Here is a 19,195-nt window from a genome sequence, read left to right as displayed (position 1 = left end):
GGCTACTCGGGTCACCAACTACAACCATCTAACGACAGCATATAGAAGTGTATTTATACTGCAGAATGAGACTTCGATAGCTATAGGCTATATTTTGTGATACTTAACTGTACTTTTTACTTTAGTAGGATTTTAAATGCAGTGCCAAATTTGTAATGGGGGACTGTTACTTTCACCTAAATTAAGGCTCTGAACCACCTGTCCAGGCGGTTCTGGCCTGAGCTGCTGTAGATGGGTGAGATGCAACTTATGCTCTGCAAAACAAGGAGAACTTATGGAAGGTTACTCTCCACTGCTTTGAATAAGCAAACTAGTTTGTAACTAGCACTTATTTTGTTTCATTTGTTGGTTAAATATTAGTTAATGTTGACTGTTGAAACCGTGACAAAATGTGGGCAGCTGAGAGGCGCCCGGGGAGCAGTTGGGGGTTTAGTGTCCTGCTCAGGGACACTTCGGCATAGGACACGTAGCAGCCAAGGATCGAACCGCCGACCTTGCGGTTGCCGGACGACCCTCTACCCAGTGAGCCATGGCTGCCTCACTTTGAACATATTTGTATAAGATAAGTCTTTTTTTTCTGGTGCGGTGTCCACGAACCCTTTTAATAAGTTCAATGTTTGGACCGCTGTATTGATAGAATCCTGCTTACAGCCATGGTTGCCAGTAGGTGGCGCTATGACTAAGTTAATATTGGCATACAGAAGTTCTCCAGACATGACTCATCAAGCAATATATCAATCAGCCACTGAATACTTTGGGTGATCCTGTAGAAACATGTAGCTGCGTCACATTTGTTTGTTTTTTAAGGGTTTAGGTATTCTAGTAGAGACTGATCTGTGGTCAGCCTGGAACTGGTGTAAACCAAACACAGAGCCCGATAGCTGACAACCAGCCAGCAGCCAAAGTGAATATTCACTGACCAAAATTCATCTCAAAACCATACTGAAGTTTGGACATGATGCTTGCAAAGAGATGGCGAGTCACGCCATCACCAATTGCTGGATCTCCTGAGAAAGCAAAATACACAGTACAGACATCAGTTAAATGAATATATGATCATGTTTTATCTTTAGTTTTGCGTGTGTAACCAATTTACCCTCGAGTGTGCATGTCAAGGGGCAAGCCCACTCAGCATCAGCCCTCTTATAGAAAGAAAGGACTGTCCTCTGCACGATCCATGGTAAGATAGAATGATTTTCCAGTTGCATGCTGGCTTAAAATGTCTTCTTTGAATCTCTTTGCTGCCTCACTGGGATTTGAAAGCATTTTCCAATCTAAAAAAAAGTTTTAAAATGATTCCAATTAATACTGCATGAATTGATATGTAGAGAGTAACAATGTATTGCAATAAATGATGTAATGTTTAAATGATGTAACACACCTGGGAAGCCTCTCTCCTCAGAGGGATCTAGGTCAACTATCTCAGGAGCAGCCACATGTCCCTGAGGTGGCACGCAGTAGTTTGTGCTGCTGGCCCTTGTTGTCTCACTTCCCTGTAGTCTTGTCAACATGCTCACACATCTACCTTCACTTCGGGAGGCACTTTCTGTGGTCACCACAGTTTCTACCTCACCACTGTTCTGTGATGGTCTTGGGTAAAGAGAAGCACGTTTTGTTATTGGGGCCAGTATATTTTATATTACATTACACATTCACTGCAACTAGAAAAGAATGGTCATATGAATAGAACAGAATAAATCCATTCAAATTCAACTTTCCCTCAAGACCAATATTCAGGATCATCCACATTCAAAATGCTTTACATCTTCTGGCAGACTCCAGAGCCTAATGCTTAATGTCTGATGTACGACTACTTGAGTGCTTGACAAACGTGACGTTTTAGTTCTGTAGAGCGATACCTCACACACTCATCACTGTGAGCCTTGATTCTTGTAAAAGGGAACTCCTCTCCACACGTCACACATTTCTGAAGTGGTCCAACTCGCTCATTAACTGCATTGACATGTCTGTAAACAAGATCATTTTAAAATGTAACACAAGCTGTACTTATGTAAATGCTCATACTCTGCCATTTTGATTTGGGAACACCAATTTAAAAGTGAGGATTTACGTTATAAATGTGTTTACGGTAAATAACTTTATAAACAGCAACACAGCTATACTGTGAAGGTAAAGAGTTTTTCTCAGTAAAAAACACAGTACAACTGTATGATACATTACTGCATTTTATTGAAAAATGCAACTTAACGGTAAATTACCGGCAGCTGTGGTTGCCAGAACTTTACCATAAAAAATATAGTGACAATGTGTAAGACATCACGGTACAAAAATACGGTACAACGTAGAACGTCATACAATTGGTTGGCATAGATTTCAGTCAACTTCTGATTTTTGTAAATTACAAAGGAAATATCAAATAAAGCATATTGTAAATCAAGGTACAGACCATCATTGATAAACCTTAAGAAACTAACATTCTCTGTGAAAAACAGGTTGAATGGATACAATAGCTTGTACAATATACTCATAAAGCAGTGTTGAGATATTGAAGAAACAGCATGTGTCCATATGTATGAAGGATAACCATGAATAAACATGAAAGGATTAGCCAGTTGCCCTGAGTTGATCAAGAGTAATGAATCACTGAGTCCAGACTTGACTAAAGAGGGCACTCAACATGGTATAAGTTAGAGCAGGGGTCCGAAACATTACAATAATATCTAACTCGCGCTATTTAGTGCCATATATATATCACCTTTATCTGTGCTGGTCTCAGTAACATGTTCTGAGTCATGCACGTGAGGGCCAGTCATGTGATTCAGTTGGAACAGCTGATGACTGAGGAGAAGCAGATTCTCTGTACATGTCACTAATACTGCTGTCTGCTATTTGTGTCTCCGTGACATGTGGGACACAAGCTGCCAGAGAGTGACGCAGAGTGACACAAGCTGCCAGAGAGTGACGCAGAGTGACGCAAGCTGCCAGAGAGTGACGCAGAGTGACACAAGCTGCCAGAGAGTGACGCAGAGTGACGCAAGCTGCCAGAGAGTGACGCAGGGTGACGCAGAGTGACACAAGCTGCCAGAGAGTGAGGCAGAGTGACGCAAGCTGCCAGAGAGTGACGCAGAGTGACACAAGCTGCCAGAGAGTGACGCAGAGTGACACAAGCTGCCAGAGAGTGACGCAGGGTGACGCAGAGTGACGCAGAGTGACACAAGCTGCCAGAGAGTGACGCAGAGTGACGCAGAGTGACACAAGCTGCCAGAGAGTGACGCAGGGTGACGCAGAGTGACACAAGCTGCCAGAGAGTGACACAAGCTGCCAGAGAGTGACACAGGGTGACGCAGAGTGACACAAGCTGCCAGAGAGTGACGCAGAGTGACACAAGCTGCCAGAGAGTGACGCAGAGTGACACAAGCTGCCAGAGAGTGACGCAGAGTGACGCAGAGTGACACAAGCTGCCAGAGAGTGACGCAGGGTGACGCAGAGTGACACAAGCTGCCAGAGAGTGACGCAGGGTGACGCAGAGTGACGCAGGGTGACAGAGAGTGACGCAGAGACGCAGGGTGACAGAGAGTGATGCAGAGTGACGCAGAGTGCCAGATACAGATGTATTTAATGCAGGTTATTTCATCTGATATTTGATGTTGATGGTTAATTTGCAACCAAGTTGTATACATCATGTATTTACTTGTTATTTGTATGTAATAGAAAAGTGAGCATGTGTAGTTCATGAAGCAATACATGACAATTGAAAAATATAGAGAGATGTTTGGTTCATTCTTTTCAAACACTAAGCCTAATTTACCTACTTTATTGATTTAATCCATTAAATACATCCGTATCTGGCACTCTGCGTCACTCTCTGTCACCCTGCGTCACTCTCTGTCAACCTGCGTCACTCTCTGTCACCCTGCGTCACTCTGCGTCACTCTCTGGCAGCTTGTGTCACCCTGCGTCACTCTCTGGCAGCTTGTGTCACTCTGCGTCACTCTGGCAGCTTGTGTCACTCTGCGTCACTCTCTGGCAGCTTGTGTCACTCTGCGTCACCCTGCGTCACTCTCTGGCAGCTTGTGTCACTCTGCGTCACCCTGCGTCACTCTCTGGCAGCTTGTGTCACTCTGCGTCACCCTGCGTCACTCTCTGGCAGCTTGTGTCACTCTGCGTCACCCTCTGGCAGCTTGTGTCACTCTGTGTCACTCTCTGGCAGCTTGTGTCACTCTGCGTCACTCTGCGTCACTCTCTGGCAGCTTGTGTCACCTACTGACATACATATACATATAAGCAGAGGAAGAGTGAAGATGTTTTCAAACATGTATTTCTGGATTGGACATTTTATGGGTTTTAATTTAAATTGTATTTTCTTCATTTAAAAGTGTGTATATATATATATATATATATATATATCATCATTTAAAAGTGTGTATATATATATATATATATACACACTTTTAAATGATAATAAAACGGATGATTTATTTTCATTATTTTAGCCGATTGTTGTAAATGACTATAAAAGTAATAATTTGGAAAGAGTGCATTATGTTCCATTTTATTGCAAAACCAGCAGAATCATACTTAAATAAAATGAATGAGAAACAAAAAAGTACAACGTACTTACTCTAAGGATGCATACAGAGAACAGGGGGCTCCGGTGACTCAACTAAAATCATAAAACTGATTTATGGAAGCTGATCTGTCGTAACAACAATGGGTGTTCTCAGGAAATGTGGCTCCGCCCCCTCAGCTCCGCAGCTTCTTGACGATTGCCGAACTATGCTCGCCTGCCACAGCTGACTCTTTCCGCTGAACTGACACAGACTGCCGCTGAGTGACACAGACTGACGCTGAGTGACACAGACTGACGTTGAGTGACACAGACTGACGCTGACTGACACAGACTGACGCTGAGTGACACAGACTGACGTTGAGTGACACAGACTGACGCTGACTGACACAGACTGACGCTGAGTGACGCTGAGTGCCACAGACTGACGCTGAGTGCCACAGACTGACGCTGAGGTGCCAGTGCCACAAGAAGGATCTCGGCCCTGCACAAACATTTTACCATCCACTCACTTTAATAATTAGCTACTTTGTGTCTGGACACGTGCGTTCACATAACGCCATAGCGCATTTATGAGCGGTAACGTTAACAGACATAGCACATTTATCAGCGGTAACATTAAGACAGCTTATAAGCGGTAACGTTAACAGCCGTCCCAACAGTAACGTCAGCTGGTACCTTTATGCCTCTGGTAGAAATGAGCCTTATAGCTCCATCTAACAAAGGTCTGCTTGCAACCGGCTTCAACGCACTTAACAACGTGGTTCATTTCGATGAAGTTTGCAATGAAGCACATAACCCCTCAACGTTTTAGCTTTAACTGACTTGCCACAGAAATTACAACTAAACATTTTCTTAGCAAACCTTTGGTAAAGTAAGCTCATGTTCAACACAGAAACCCATAACCCACGTTACATCCACGAAAAGTAAACTCTCTCAACTCATGAGATAGCTCAGTTAACTTACTCTTAACGTTGAATGACTCATTTTTGCAAGGGCGACACAAAACATGCGGAAAACAAAGCCTCAAATTCAAATGTAACGTTAGCTAACTGACATGACACTAACTCAACTGCTTACCGTAGAGAGCCATAACCTCATTTTAAAAACGTAAGGTAACCTTAACGTTGACCGTTCAAGAAAGCTTTTACTCTCCTCTCCGACTGTAATAAACCATGTAGCATCCTCATTCCTCCTCCTCCTCTCCGGCGCGGACGCGCCCTCCCCTCCTTCACTGGAGCGGATGAGCGCGCCGTGGATACGCTCACACCGGAGTACAGAGCTGCACCAGGACGGGGACAGCTCTCTTCTCGAGGAGCAGCGGGACAGCGTGGGCTCAGTCGTGTCTTTTGGAAGAAAAACTTCGTGTTTTTTTATTTTTTCCTTCTCCCGGTTCCACCCTGAAACTTGTGAAGGGCGGAGGGACGACTTGTCGGGTCAGCATGGCATCTCTGATGAACTCTGCGTGCCTCCTCCTCTTGCCTGTTGCTCTGCTAATGAGTAAGTAGTATTCCAGTAGTATTGTTTCTGTTGCAACTTTGTATTTCTGAACCACGCACAGCAACGTCCACTGCAGTGCCGGGAAGGTTCGGATGAGTTCTGGCTGCGAGTCGCTGTGCGCAAAAGGATGACATGGATGCAGGTCTTTAGCAGCTGTTTAGATAGAGTCTTGTAATATACCCCACCGGTCTTCTAGACTTAACTCTGCCCTGTATTCATATGCAAGGGGAGATCCGATCAGCTCAGGGGGAGATCATGAATAATTGCCTAAAGGTTGTTGCGTGAGAGTGTAATATGATATTTCACCGGAGCCTTTAACACCTTTGCGCAGTGAGGTAACTTGTATAGTGCAGCAGTGGTGGATTCATTCATGTGAAATCGGTAGATGATGGGAGCCTTTTTATGTCGCTGGTGGTGGAGGTTTCCCCACCTCCTCCCACCTTGCAGTTGAACTCCATGAAATCGTTTGTTAAAGTGAAGCGTGTTACATTTAAAGGTCTCACTCAAGCTATTTTATACTGCTCTTCCTTAAAGTTGCAGGGCTTTACAAGGGACGGATGAAAAAAAAAGAGTACATTGCAGCAGTCAGAGGTCGAGATGCCTTGACTTTAAGTCACTATAAAATGGACACGGGATCCTACATTTCCCATAATGCAACTCGATAGCACCTGTGCGGCCTTGTGCTACATGTACAACATGCCAACGGTGTGTAACGAAGACTCAAGCTGAGGTAACCCCGGTTACATCACTATGACATCATCAGGGTTGTTCTTCAATCTTCGCTCCCTCAAAAGCCACAGAAGACATCCCACGACTCTTTCAGGCTACGCAGTGCTCCTCGCGACGAGTCAGCTGAACCTGTTGTGTGAAATTGGTGGGGCGGCCCTTTAAATGCACAAAAATACTGAATTGGTGATCTGAAACCACATCGAATGCACTTTAAAAAAGCATTATATGTTACCAATCATCATCCGTATTGTCATTATTGATCATAATCAACAGCGTCATCCATCATCCACCCAGGCTGCTGCGGATGTCAGAGCAATGTGGATGAGGGGGTGGATGGGTCGTGGAGCTCCCATGGGAGAGTGACACCGTGGGGGGAGAGGAGAAGAAGGGAGAAAAAAAGTTGATGACGATAAATGAGTGATTCGCATCTGTCCCCCTCCTCTCGCTCAGCAGAGTCTCTGGAGACTCCGCTCAGCATCTGAACCTGACTGGGAAACACTGCTCTGTGGTCTCATTCACTCACTGTGTCGTTCAGTCACTAAACTACGAAAGCATAAATGGGCTCAGATTAAAACTAGCCTATAATTAGGACTGGTATTTATAGCTGCCTTTGATCAATAGGGATCTTAGCAACACAGAGCGCCTGTGTGTCACACAGTGTAGAAAGTATTTCTAGTGTCTGAATCAGTATCTTGAATGTCTGTACTCAGTCCTGTGGGAGGAATTTCACCATATGTATACAATTTCTGCAAATGTTGCAAAAAACCACAACAAGTTTCTCAAACAGAAGTGTGAGAACAGTTAATCTGCTCAGCAGCTTCAAGAGGGCTGTTCTTAGGTGTCTCTGGGAATAAAGAAAAAGAAGGAAACATCTAAAAGAGGCTCAGGTGTGAATAATTAAGCCAATGATGACTGAATTCCATTCAGCTTTGTCGGTTTCAGGGTTCTGGTGTTGTGCATGCTGGCTCGCTCTGTCATGGCTCACTGGGCCACTTGAGTAGAAACAGTTGTTAATGTTATGAGTAACACCTGTGCTTTTCCTACTATCACCAGTCACAAATGTCTGCAGTGAAGAAGGACTATCGTGGGACGCGTGCACCATCACTATGAGCATAATGATCCTACCGTGTTGGTAAGGACAGACAACATTCATACTTAGTCTTCTAAACAACACACCAGCAATGAACCAGCCATCAAGTCCAACCAGGAGACAAAAATACAATGTGCACAACTAGTTCAATAACATGACCGCCATGCTAGCGACTCTGTAAAGTTGTAGCCTACAGTAGATAATTGCTGGCAACATGCCAACATGTTCACGGCGACAATGCAAACATTCCAATGTTTACTGTGGTTGCCATCTTCAGTTAGCATTTTAGCATGCTAAACATTTGCTATTTAGCACTCAACACAAAACTGTTGTGTGACAGTTTGCTGCTATTTCTTGGCCGGGACGTCCCAGAGTCTCCACTGGTTGTCTGCCCTTTTTACTTTTTACACTTCTTGTTGTACGGATTAAAAGAAAAATATATCACCTTTGGACTGAGCCAGGCTAGCTGTTTCCTCATCTCCAGTCTTTATGCTAAGCTAAGCTAACTGGTTATTGGCTCCAGCTTCATTTTCACCGTACTGACATGAGAGCGGTATCAATTCATCAAATTCTCAGAAAGAAAGTGTCGAACTATTCCTTTAAATGTTGGCTAGACAACGTTCAGGGCGTAAATATAGCATCAAACAACTATTTGCCGTGTAAAGATATGGTGGAGAAACGTCCACCTGAGCAGAGTAGGCTTGCTGTCCCGTGTTGCGTTTTGTAATCTGAGCTCGTCTGTGTTGCGTTCACATAGTCGGACCGGCCACACGTGCATTTCAGTGTGTGTTAGCGCTAGCCCCACTGGCTAGCTGATGGCCGCCGCTCTGCACTACGCTCGTACGCCGTCGTAGAAGCGTAGCGCCCACCCTCGGGTTCCCGCTCAGGTTAACACCGGTAGCTCTGTCCACACTGTTGCCATTGATTGCACTGTTAGCAGCGCTAGCTTCTAGCCGCCGCCATGTTGAGGCAATAGATATGCTCTGAATTTTGCATTTAGCACCTTTAACGTAATCTCAAAGTGGTAGTAACGAATATGCCTCATTTAATGTTGGAACACAGGGAGCCTGATACGCTGTCTGTCCTCTTCTCTCCAGTTGGGTATCACTTCATTGTTTTGTCTCGGCTCAGAAAGCTCCAAGTATCAGGGCCAGAGGGTTTCCCCTGGGTGCACGTCTCCTCTCTGCGTCATCAGCACCCCAACAATCACATTAAAAGCAGTCCATAGGAGAGAGGCTGAATATATTTAGCTTTTAATTGTTCTCCCCAGGAAACACTTCCTCTCTCTCTCTCTCTCTCTCTCTCTCTCTCTAAGTCCCCCGACAGTGGGTCGACTGCAGCGTTTTATGAAGTGTTTTTCCCTTATTTTTGTGTTAAATGCAGCACATACACACAAAGTGAAAGATTCCTCATTAAAATAGGTTTAAAAGCCTCATGGAAAAGTGCCTGTGCTTCCCCTCCTCCTTCCTCCCTCCATTCCTCCGCAACCGACTCACAGGGATCACAGTCTGAACACACACCGCTGTGTCCAGCACAATGCCCCCCCCGCATACTGTTCTTTCCCTTCTTTCTCCTACTTCCTTCATCCAACTCGTCTTTCCTTCCTCACGTCCAGCGAACCGCATTTCCTCATTTCTCTTACTTCTTGTGTGTCTGCAGTCATTAATATCTCTATGCTATCCCTCCATCGCTCTGCTTTGTTTTTCATTCTAAACTTGCACATCTCTCTGCTTCTGCTTCTTTCATCATCTTCTCCTACTCTTTTTTTCCCTTCTTCCATCCTTCCTTCGTCCTTTTCATTAAGGATTCACAAATAATAATAAATCTGATAGCGGGAGTCCTTCGTCACGTCTCAAATCAAAGTAAAGCCTCTTCATTTCCAGGATTTTTTCAGTTTTTCTTTTTTAAACAGAAGGATCTTAAGAGATCACATGGAGGAGATTTACATATCTCATGGGCCACACTGGCTGACATGCGATCACATGTGAGGGAAACATTGCTGCAATTATTACTCTGCACCAAAGGCGGTGCAAAAAAGACATTTAATCATCGTCTCAGTCACTTCCATTGAAGCCTGCGTGTGTGATGGATGAACTGAAGAACGGGTTTAGTTCTGTCTGAGCTTCGACTACGCTCACCTATGCTGACATTTGACCTGCAAATTGGCAACAAAAACAAGACCTGTGGAAAATGTTGATGAAAGTAACAATATGATTGGCAGACTGGCAGCGATCCATCTTACCGTGAAGATGTAAGCTGCATGTCCTGATTTTACGAGCAGAAGCAGGTAGCAGCTGCTGTGGAAGCGTAAATGAGGATGGAGACAGGACGAATCGGAGTTTGCAATCCAGCGGGAATTGTTTAATGCACATTCGAACATGCGACGTGGCATATGGAAACAGATTCAACATCTAACTGTCCGAGGGACCCTTTTATAAACCTAACACACGCCTTTTTCAGCTGTGGTTCATCAATCAAACCTGTCTGTTCAATTCAAACAGGACACATCTGGGCTTCTAATCTGGGAGGGTTCCATTTCGTTTTTACAGAGAACAACTCTATGTATGGTGTTGTTTTCGTCCTTTTGAGAGATTAATCACACTATCTGTCTGAGGGAGGCATTTCCCGAAAGCTAACAGAGACAGAACAATTTCCCGATATCTCCTTCGAATTCACAATAACACGTTACGTAACTTGTTTTTAGTTCAAGTCCAGTTCAGTTCAGTTATAATGCAGATTTTCTCCTACACATCCCTCCTCTGAGGGTTTCTTAACCCTCATCCTAACTTTTTATAACTTTTGTCAATTTGCGAAACTGGAACCTAAAATTTTGATCCCTGCCTTCATTGCAACAACACAAGTGATTTTTGTAAATTATATGTGATTGATTATCTACCAATACAGTAACAATACAATACAGAACATTTGAGTTCGTAAGATAATTCAAATAACATCATTCAATGCTCAGATTCACCTTCATATAAGGGCGAAAAAACCCACAGATTGCATTGCAGGAAAAACTCCCTTATGGTCCTTTCCCGCCAAGCGACCACCTTTTTGGTATGAAGTGAATCTGTTCTTGCTTACAAACATGTATTAACAGATACATCACACATTTAATTTCTGCAAAATATTGAACAATATATCAGTATTCATTAGATGCAACGTCTGTGATAAACCTATATGCTATAATACTTGTGCACTGATTATATGAATCATAACTATGAATATACGTGAATATAGAAATATCTGATTACAATACATTCAAATTTATAGTGAAACAGTTTGAACAGATGATAAAACATGTGACGTGGTGTTTCTTGGACGTGTGTACTTTCAACAAAGTTCGGGCTCTCGTTCTTATGGTGAGTTGCCCCCAAGTCCTGTCCCCCCCATGTCCTCTGAGTCCTCCAGATAATCCGGAATGGGAAACAGGTCCGGAAACAGGTCCGGTCGTCCAACCACCATTTGAGCGAACTGGGCCTTTGTCCCTTGCTCCATCGTCATCATGTTCATCATCTGAGTCAGTTGGAGGTTTATCATGACACCCATCTGTTTGTCCATGCTCCTCTGGCACTGTCTCCTCAGGATGGGTACGATGCAACATGCCAATAGAAAAGCCACAATTAAAACTATTAATGCGCTAATGTCTGTTTTTAGCAATACAGACCCCTTATTTTCCCAAAATTTAGTCTAACCAATCCCCCGACCACCCCCCTGCCAGCACTCTCCTCAAGCTCTTGCCTCAAACCCCGAATTCTTCTCCATTTCAACAGTATATTCAGTAAAGCATTTCACAACACATTCCATACATGTCGGCTATGTCTGATGTTTGTTTGCTTAACAAATGAAGAGTGGGAATGGTCATAGTTGTGTTTTCACAACTTTGGTCTCATGGTATTGGGTTTTCATATCATACCGGTCTCCTAATGAACGAAGGAGTAATGTTAGCCTGTGGAACCAGGACACTCGGGTTACTTTACAGTACACAGTAGTATTGCCTACGTCAACCCTTCTTTTGTCTGACGCAAATCCACCACTGGCAAAACATTCATACTTTTCCAATTGATCTGCTTTATGATTAGTGGGAGGCTTGTTTTGCGATGTGCAAATCATAATTTCTGCACATGCGTTCCACACTTGATATTCAGGATACTGATCTCAATAGTCGTGTTTCTTTTGAAATCCATACAAGAGTCTACTTGAACTTCTCATGTAGGAAGTGCCAATGTTTTTATTTCACATGTGCATCATAAAGATGATTTGGATTCCACATTCGGCTCATTCTGTCATCAGCCTCAGCTGTGTGCTAGTTTCCCCTTTCCACATTGTGTGAAGTCGTCTCTTTCTGCGTGAATTAACGTGCAGCTGTCTGAACACTGGATAGGCTGGTTTGAACTTAAATGGCAATGCTGGCATAGGTCCTGGTCTAACATGGGATGGAATATGTGTGGTTACATCGCACTCATCTTGATTCATGGCTTCTGGCTCTCCTCCAGGACGGCTGAACCACCGTCTGGGCTCTCACGGCTCTCAAGGTTGGAGTCCTGGTAGTTGTTACATTGGATGGGTTCGGATGTCCTCGTCTGCGATAGAATTGCCAATTGCCAACAACTCCCCCCTCTGGCCATTCCCATGGCCACTAAAGTGTTTACAATTTATCGAAATGGCAAAAATGGTTTACATACGCACAACATATGATCACATAATCGATGAGGTCAAAACATGAGCTGTTTTTGTGAGTTTGAAGCAACTCCATGTTGTAGCTAGCTTGGGAATGTTAACCTCAACATGACAAAATAAATCTCCTGAGATGAGGCGAAACACAGACGTCGGACCTCCATGTCTGTTGAACTGTTATAGAGAGATAACATATCAGTGGGGCTCATAACGCACAACAATTTTAACAATTTGTAAAAATTCTATCATCCAAGTATTTATATTCCTATTATATTCATTCAGAATCAACTGTCAGTTCAATTGATTCCTAATCAAGTAAAATAATAAAAGAAAGCACAGGCTGTTTATGAGATCATGTTTCTCAGCCAGCAAGCTGTAATAGTTCTACGGGAGGAAAACAGTCAGACAAACAAGTCTGATGTGCAGGATCGGCTTTTTAGAATACAACATGCGTTGTGCCGGGTGCCTTGTGATTCAAAGCAGTCAGTGAAAGTGAGGTTCTTTGGAACGTCAAGGTCTGTCACAGGGATGACGAGGCGGGACGTCTGGTGTACTCATAGATATATCTATATTTATGGTACAAGACATGTTTACAGGACATGTAATCTTTGAACACCTTAGTGTCGGACAAGTTGGTGTACCACATTAAACAGTGGCATAGTGTGATGTCGAAGATGTTTTGGATCTTTGGCACACTGCTGATGTGTGTCATTGGTACAAGCATGGACTGTGGTCGTGCTTTCTAAAATTACAACCAAACAAAATATAAATAATATTTGTTGTTGCATTTCCTACATTCCCTAATGTCAGTTAAAAACTAATTCAAATACTGTAATTAAATGATCTAATATCGAGGGCCAGTTCATTACATCATCATTTTGTCACAAGAATTAAATTTTGTGTAAAAGAGATAAAAATGTTCAAAATATCGATACTAATTGTATTTACGTGGTGTTATTATTTGCTTTGATGATACATCAAGATTGATATGACCAGCTAAAGAAAGTATAAGATTTAATATCTTATTAAATTTCCTTTTTAACTTTAAAAACTCTACAAAATGTGGATCTACCTTTCAAAATATATCACATATTCTCCCTTTTGCCAAATTATCACTGATGTGGGCTAATTTAGCTGAACAATAGAATAATTCATGTGGAAGTTGTCTGGGCTCATAATACTTTTTAATAATAATCCATTATCCATTAATACTGTTTAAATTGCACCAGATTAGGCCCAACACTTTCTCTGCAGGGGTCGCTAATGTCTGCAATACTTGAACATCATAAGTGAGGAATATTTCAATATCGATATTTCTGTTGATAAATAAATCTTGCTCAGTCGCAGCATCAGCTGCAGCATTTCCTGTTGAAATGGGATCAGAAGCGTTAGTGTGAGCATCTCATTTCATAACACAAACAATCTTTAAGGAGCAATATGGCTTCTAGCAAGTCGGCCACGAGACGGTGGTGAGAAATGGTTTTGCCGGATGATTTCCAAAAGCTCCTGTGTTTCCACAAGGTGCCACAGTGGTGCACTACACCAAAGGCATAGCAACTGTCTGTGTAGAAGTTAACTATTTTGTTGGCAGCAAGCTTACCGGCTCCTCTGAGAGCCACATGATCTGCAGCTTGAGCAGAAAAGAGTGTCATGTGATGTGATGAGACTACAGCAAACCAACCAGCCCTTCTTTCGTGTCCGGCGAGCGGGATGCCAAACCGTCCACTAACATCTGTAAATCAGCATTCGGTGGGCGTGTCTGTGAGGTCAGGTCTCGGTATGCAGACCTGTTCAGGAGAAACAACAGTTATGTGGCTCTCCATCTGCTGCAGTAGGAAAAAGAGTAGCAGGATTAAAATCTTTGTCATTAAAGGCATCAGTCGAGCGGTCGGTCCAGATCAGTTTGTCATGCGCATAAAGATCTTTACCATGAATCATCGATAGAGGAAAGCCTCTGTTTCTGAGTGGTTTGTCATTCTGTGACGTCATTCCTAAAAAGCTCTTCATTTGTTTCTCAGTTTATAGTTTCGGCACAGTTTAATTGCCTGTGTTCTCTTGGGAGGGAGGGTTCTGCCCTCTGCTGTGATCACATGTCCCAGATATGAAACTTTATCGAGAGCAAATTGCAATTTGGACAATTAGCCTTGTGACCTTAGGCAGCCAACGTTTGAGGTACTCGTGGATGCACCGATACATTAACTACTTATAATCTTAGACAATCATCACTCAGGTGGTTCCCTCAAGTCTCGAATTTTCCTTACAGGAAAAATTTTAGTGCGTGCACCGGTGTATCATAAGATTAGATTATTATACCAACCTTCATTAAAGACTCAAGAACGGGTGCAATATCATTAATATCTCGATTGAGTAGATATTGCTTCTTGCATGGGTGGAAATCAAATTTTGAACTTTGGCAGATCACGATTTTAGGTGAACACTAGCACCCCTCACCTGTCTTACATCACACATTTGGACCCCTGGTGTGTGTTTTCTCATCAAACATAAGTTAAGTTGTTTCTTTGATATTGATGTACTTCTTGTTTTGTACACGTCACCCTTATCACTGTAGAGTTTACCAGGATCCTCTGTTTCTGAAGTCAGTGAGTGTGGGTCTGACTGTGCAGCCAGTCAGACATCCTCTCCATTCCTGGGCCTCATGCCAAGGACACACATGTGATTTCCCCCTTAAACACTCGTACTGCTTGGGAGACAGAGAAACAGATACAGCAGCAGTATTTTCTGTCCATTATACGTAACTTCACCACTTATTTCCCTTCTCTAAATACTACTTCCTCAAACATTTGATCTAATCCATTTAATCAACCTGCATGTGACATTCTGAACATTTTTCCTTTAATAGTGTTTGTCTTGTGGTATCTTTCTAAAACCTTAATTTGCGTACATCTGGTATGTATTTGTCTAGTTTGTCATAGTCTAAACTACACTAAACAGTCAGAATCTAAAGTTAACTCTCCCTCTGTGTTAATGTTTGTGCGTCAGTGGTTCCCTCTCTGGGGTCCACTTGACCGTGTCCCTTGGACAGAAATAGAACAAACAGAACAGAGCTCGGCAGTATATTTTCCTTTTTATTTCCTCAATTTTATCTGTTATTGGTCCCTGTTTTTTCTAATTTGTCTTTCTGACCTTTATTTCTTAATCTCTCTCTTTCTCCCTTAGACATTATTCCATACATTTCTGCTTCCTCTTTCTCCTTTTGCTTTAAACAAGTTTTGAGTTAATAACATTTTTGTAGGCTGAAACTGCCTTTTTCAGGGAACCCATTTGATCCATTCTTGCCATTGTTTGGCAGTCAGATTATCTTTGTCTCGCATATATTTTATTATTGAAGGTAAAACCTTGGCATCAAGCTGCTCAGACTCACTTTGACTTTTACCCATTTTACCTAATTGGTCGTTGACAGTATCTTCAAAACACTCGTGTTAAGACTTAGTTCAACTTGAATGGAAACACCAAACCTTCTTTAAATACTACACGTTAACCAGGACACGTCTGTCCAACACTCTTACGAAACTTAAGTGCAAGATTACAAGTTTATCACTTCAAAGTGTCTGTTATATCACAAAATAATTTTTCACAAGTGGAATTCTTTTTTCCAGTTCCAGGATCAGAGTGGCAATCTGGACTGCGTCTGAGGACAGCCTCTCACCTTCTGGGAGGAATCAGCTATTAATTGCGCGCTTCTGTCGTCCCACAGAGTTCAGATTACTCGTCTAATCCCCACATTTTACAAGTTACAATTGTGCTTTTACTTCTGATACATTATTGGATAGTTCTTATTATACTTGAAATAGTATTATCTGATAAATATTTTAACCATGTCTTGTAACTTTAACCAATTTGTCTCTTTAACCTTTTAACCTTTTCCCCCCTCGCACAGTGTTTTTCACTGTGCGATTCTGAGATGGTCAGCAATGCACCAAGTGCAACCAACAATCCTTCCTGTGATATCCACAACACCTTTCCATCAACACTCTTCCTCTGATTATTTAGGACTATGTATGATCAATGTCTGTATGTATGATAACTCTACTCCTCTCTGGACGGAGTGAGTGAGCCTGTCAGGCCCCAAAATCTGGGCGTACAGCCAATCATGCACTAGGGAGGGAGCGCAAGGGTTTATCTTGGCTCATAAATCGAATTTCACACACACACATCTGGGCGTTCCGCCATCTCCAAGTACACGGAGCATGAACGTTCTATTTTTTCACTATTTTCTCCTCCTGCAGACAGAATAGGATCTGGACACACTATAGCCTGGATATATGCAGATGGATTGAAACAAACTATATTTTTTGCAAAAGCGTTACCACTGGGTAAACAACCAAAAACATGCCAATAGCTCATACACATGCAAAGCCATCCGGATGTATATCACATCAAAAGTCAGCGGTCCCAGTCTGTCAGTCAGTTTCTTGTCCAGGTATTTTTTATTTCTCTTTCTAATGTCAGACTTTGACTATGTGGGAGTTTTTTAACAGTATTTCTTGTACTCAAGGCTTTGTTAAGGAGAGATTCTTATTGTTGGGCTGTTTCACAGTTTACAAATGTCCTCTTTATTTCACCAGAGGCTCATATTGTTTTATTCTTCTTGGGGGTTTAACAGGGAGTATTGTCTCTTCCCTTTATTCGTCTATGGATCCCTCCTTTATACTATTACTTCATCAGTAATGTCAATAAGTTACAGTCGTGTGCACACCTTTTCAAACCGTACTATTAATCTTATTGTCTAGTTAGATATTACTTTTCCTGCTCATTTAGATTTCTGCACAAAATTTCTGAGTCTCGTCAGCGCAGTGTCCTGCCTTAAACAGCGCTCACTCGTGACAGACCCACATTATAGGATTATTATTTAAATCTAAGCCAGTCTTTTCGTCTCTTCCTTCTCGAGAAAGGATTTGTTTCCAGACCTACGTATCTCACACTGGAACTCACTGGAGCGCCTTACACTTATTTGCAGAAATTGCTTTATCAATAGCACCCAGTCGCTTTGTCATCAGCGTACAAAAAGTCTCTTGAGCTTGAGAGATCACGGAGCGCTCCGCATTTGAGTTTATCTTGGCCACAACCAGGCGTCACGCCAACAGAATGCTGCGTACGCCTGCACACGAGAGAGCTCTCTTTTTACAGCTGGAGATCAAATTGAATCATTTCAACACATCAACTTTTAGTTTTTTATCCAGCAAACACCAGAGTCTGCCTCTCTCCTCCTCCGCTAAAGAGCGTGGATTCCGTCGAGGGGACCCCAAACACTCCCTCTCTATCACTCAAGCGAGAATCACGCTGTACAGAAATATACTATGGTGAGATATGAAGATCTCATACCTGTCTCGGCGCCTGAAGCGTGATTGTCGGTTGGCTGGCGTAGAGGAGATGTCGAAGGTCTCGACCCGAACCACGCTTGGGCGCCAATTATGTGGAAGCGTAAATGAGGATGGAGACAGGACGAATCGGAGTTTGCAATCCAGCGGGAATTGTTTAATGCACATTCGAACATGCGACGTGGCATATGGAAACAGATTCAACATCTAACTGTCCGAGGGACCCTTTTATAAACCTAACACACGCCTTTTTCAGCTGTGGTTCATCAATCAAACCTGTCTGTTCAATTCAAACAGGACACATCTGGGCTTCTAATCTGGGAGGGTTCCATTTCGTTTTTACAGAGAACAACTCTATGTATGGTGTTGTTTTCGTCCTTTTGAGAGATTAATCACACTATCTGTCTGAGGGAGGCATTTCCCGAAAGCTAACAGAGACAGAACAATTTCCCGATATCTCCTTCGAATTCACAATAACACGTTACGTAACTTGTTTTTAGTTCAAGTCCAGTTCAGTTCAGTTATAATGCAGATTTTCTCCTACACTGCACACGTCGGCTCGGCCTGATCAATCCTAAAGCTGAGCATGAGTTTGCTGAATCGTCGGTGTCGCTGTGTCACAGTTTTTGCATTGGAGTTCTGCTCACGGAGGACTGAAAGACCGAAGCCAGTGTTGGGGTCTGATAAATGGCTTCAACATGTGCTGTGGACAAAGACAATCAGGCCTTCACTGTTTCAAGCACAGGTCTCATCCTGACTTGTAGTTTGAGGAGAGCAAAGGGATTTCACACTCAGGTGTGAATTCCCCCCCCCCAAATAACCATGGTAACCGCGGCAATCTCATTGGCCGAGAGCCAAGAGACCCGAGGACCCCTGTGGTTCGGCCACTGTTCTATAAAACTCTCTGCTGCCCCCACCTCATAGCTTTTTCCAACTCTCCCTCCGGGGGTAACAGGAGGCACACACCGCTCTCCTCGCCCGGACCCCCCCCCCGTCCAGGCCACAGAGAATCCAGCTTTTTCCAACTCTCCCTCCGGGGGTAACAGGAGGCACACACCGCTCTCCTCGCCCGGACCCCCCCCCCCTGTCCAGGCCACAGAAGAACCAGCTTTCCCCCTTCGACCTCGGTTGAGTTAGGAAGCACGCAACCGCTCTTCACCCGGACCTTCGTCCTGGACGCATGAAGACACCTCGGCCTCTCCTCCCCCCCTCCAGCACGCACGAGGCCACGAGGAAGCAACAGCCCCTCGAACCCTCATCAAACCCTGTCAGGTCACGAGCCATTTCGCTGGACGAAACAGCCCGCGATAACGAATCTGCATCAGCATT

At 43.3% G+C, this 19,195-nt stretch overlaps 1 protein-coding gene across 1 annotated transcript in view; it reads left to right on the top strand.

Annotated features, from left to right (window-relative positions):
• Window positions 1-5,905: 5,905 nt before the first annotated feature.
• The window catches only part of nrn1la (neuritin 1-like a), a gene marked incomplete at its 3' end in the record, with an annotated part of 82,882 nt that continues 69,592 nt past the window's right edge, over window positions 5,906-19,195 (top strand). The window contains exon 1 of the mRNA XM_079275236.1: window positions 5,906-6,028. Within this exon, the coding sequence (XP_079131362.1) occupies window positions 5,971-6,028 (58 nt within the window). The 5' untranslated portion in view covers window positions 5,906-5,970. The remainder of the gene's footprint in view (window positions 6,029-19,195) is intronic.

Source organism: Melanostigma gelatinosum, assembly GCF_949748355.1.
Source record: "Melanostigma gelatinosum genome assembly, chromosome: 1".
Classification (NCBI taxonomy): Eukaryota; Metazoa; Chordata; class Actinopteri; order Perciformes; family Zoarcidae; genus Melanostigma; species Melanostigma gelatinosum.
This window is presented reverse-complemented; position numbering and strand designations above follow the sequence as displayed.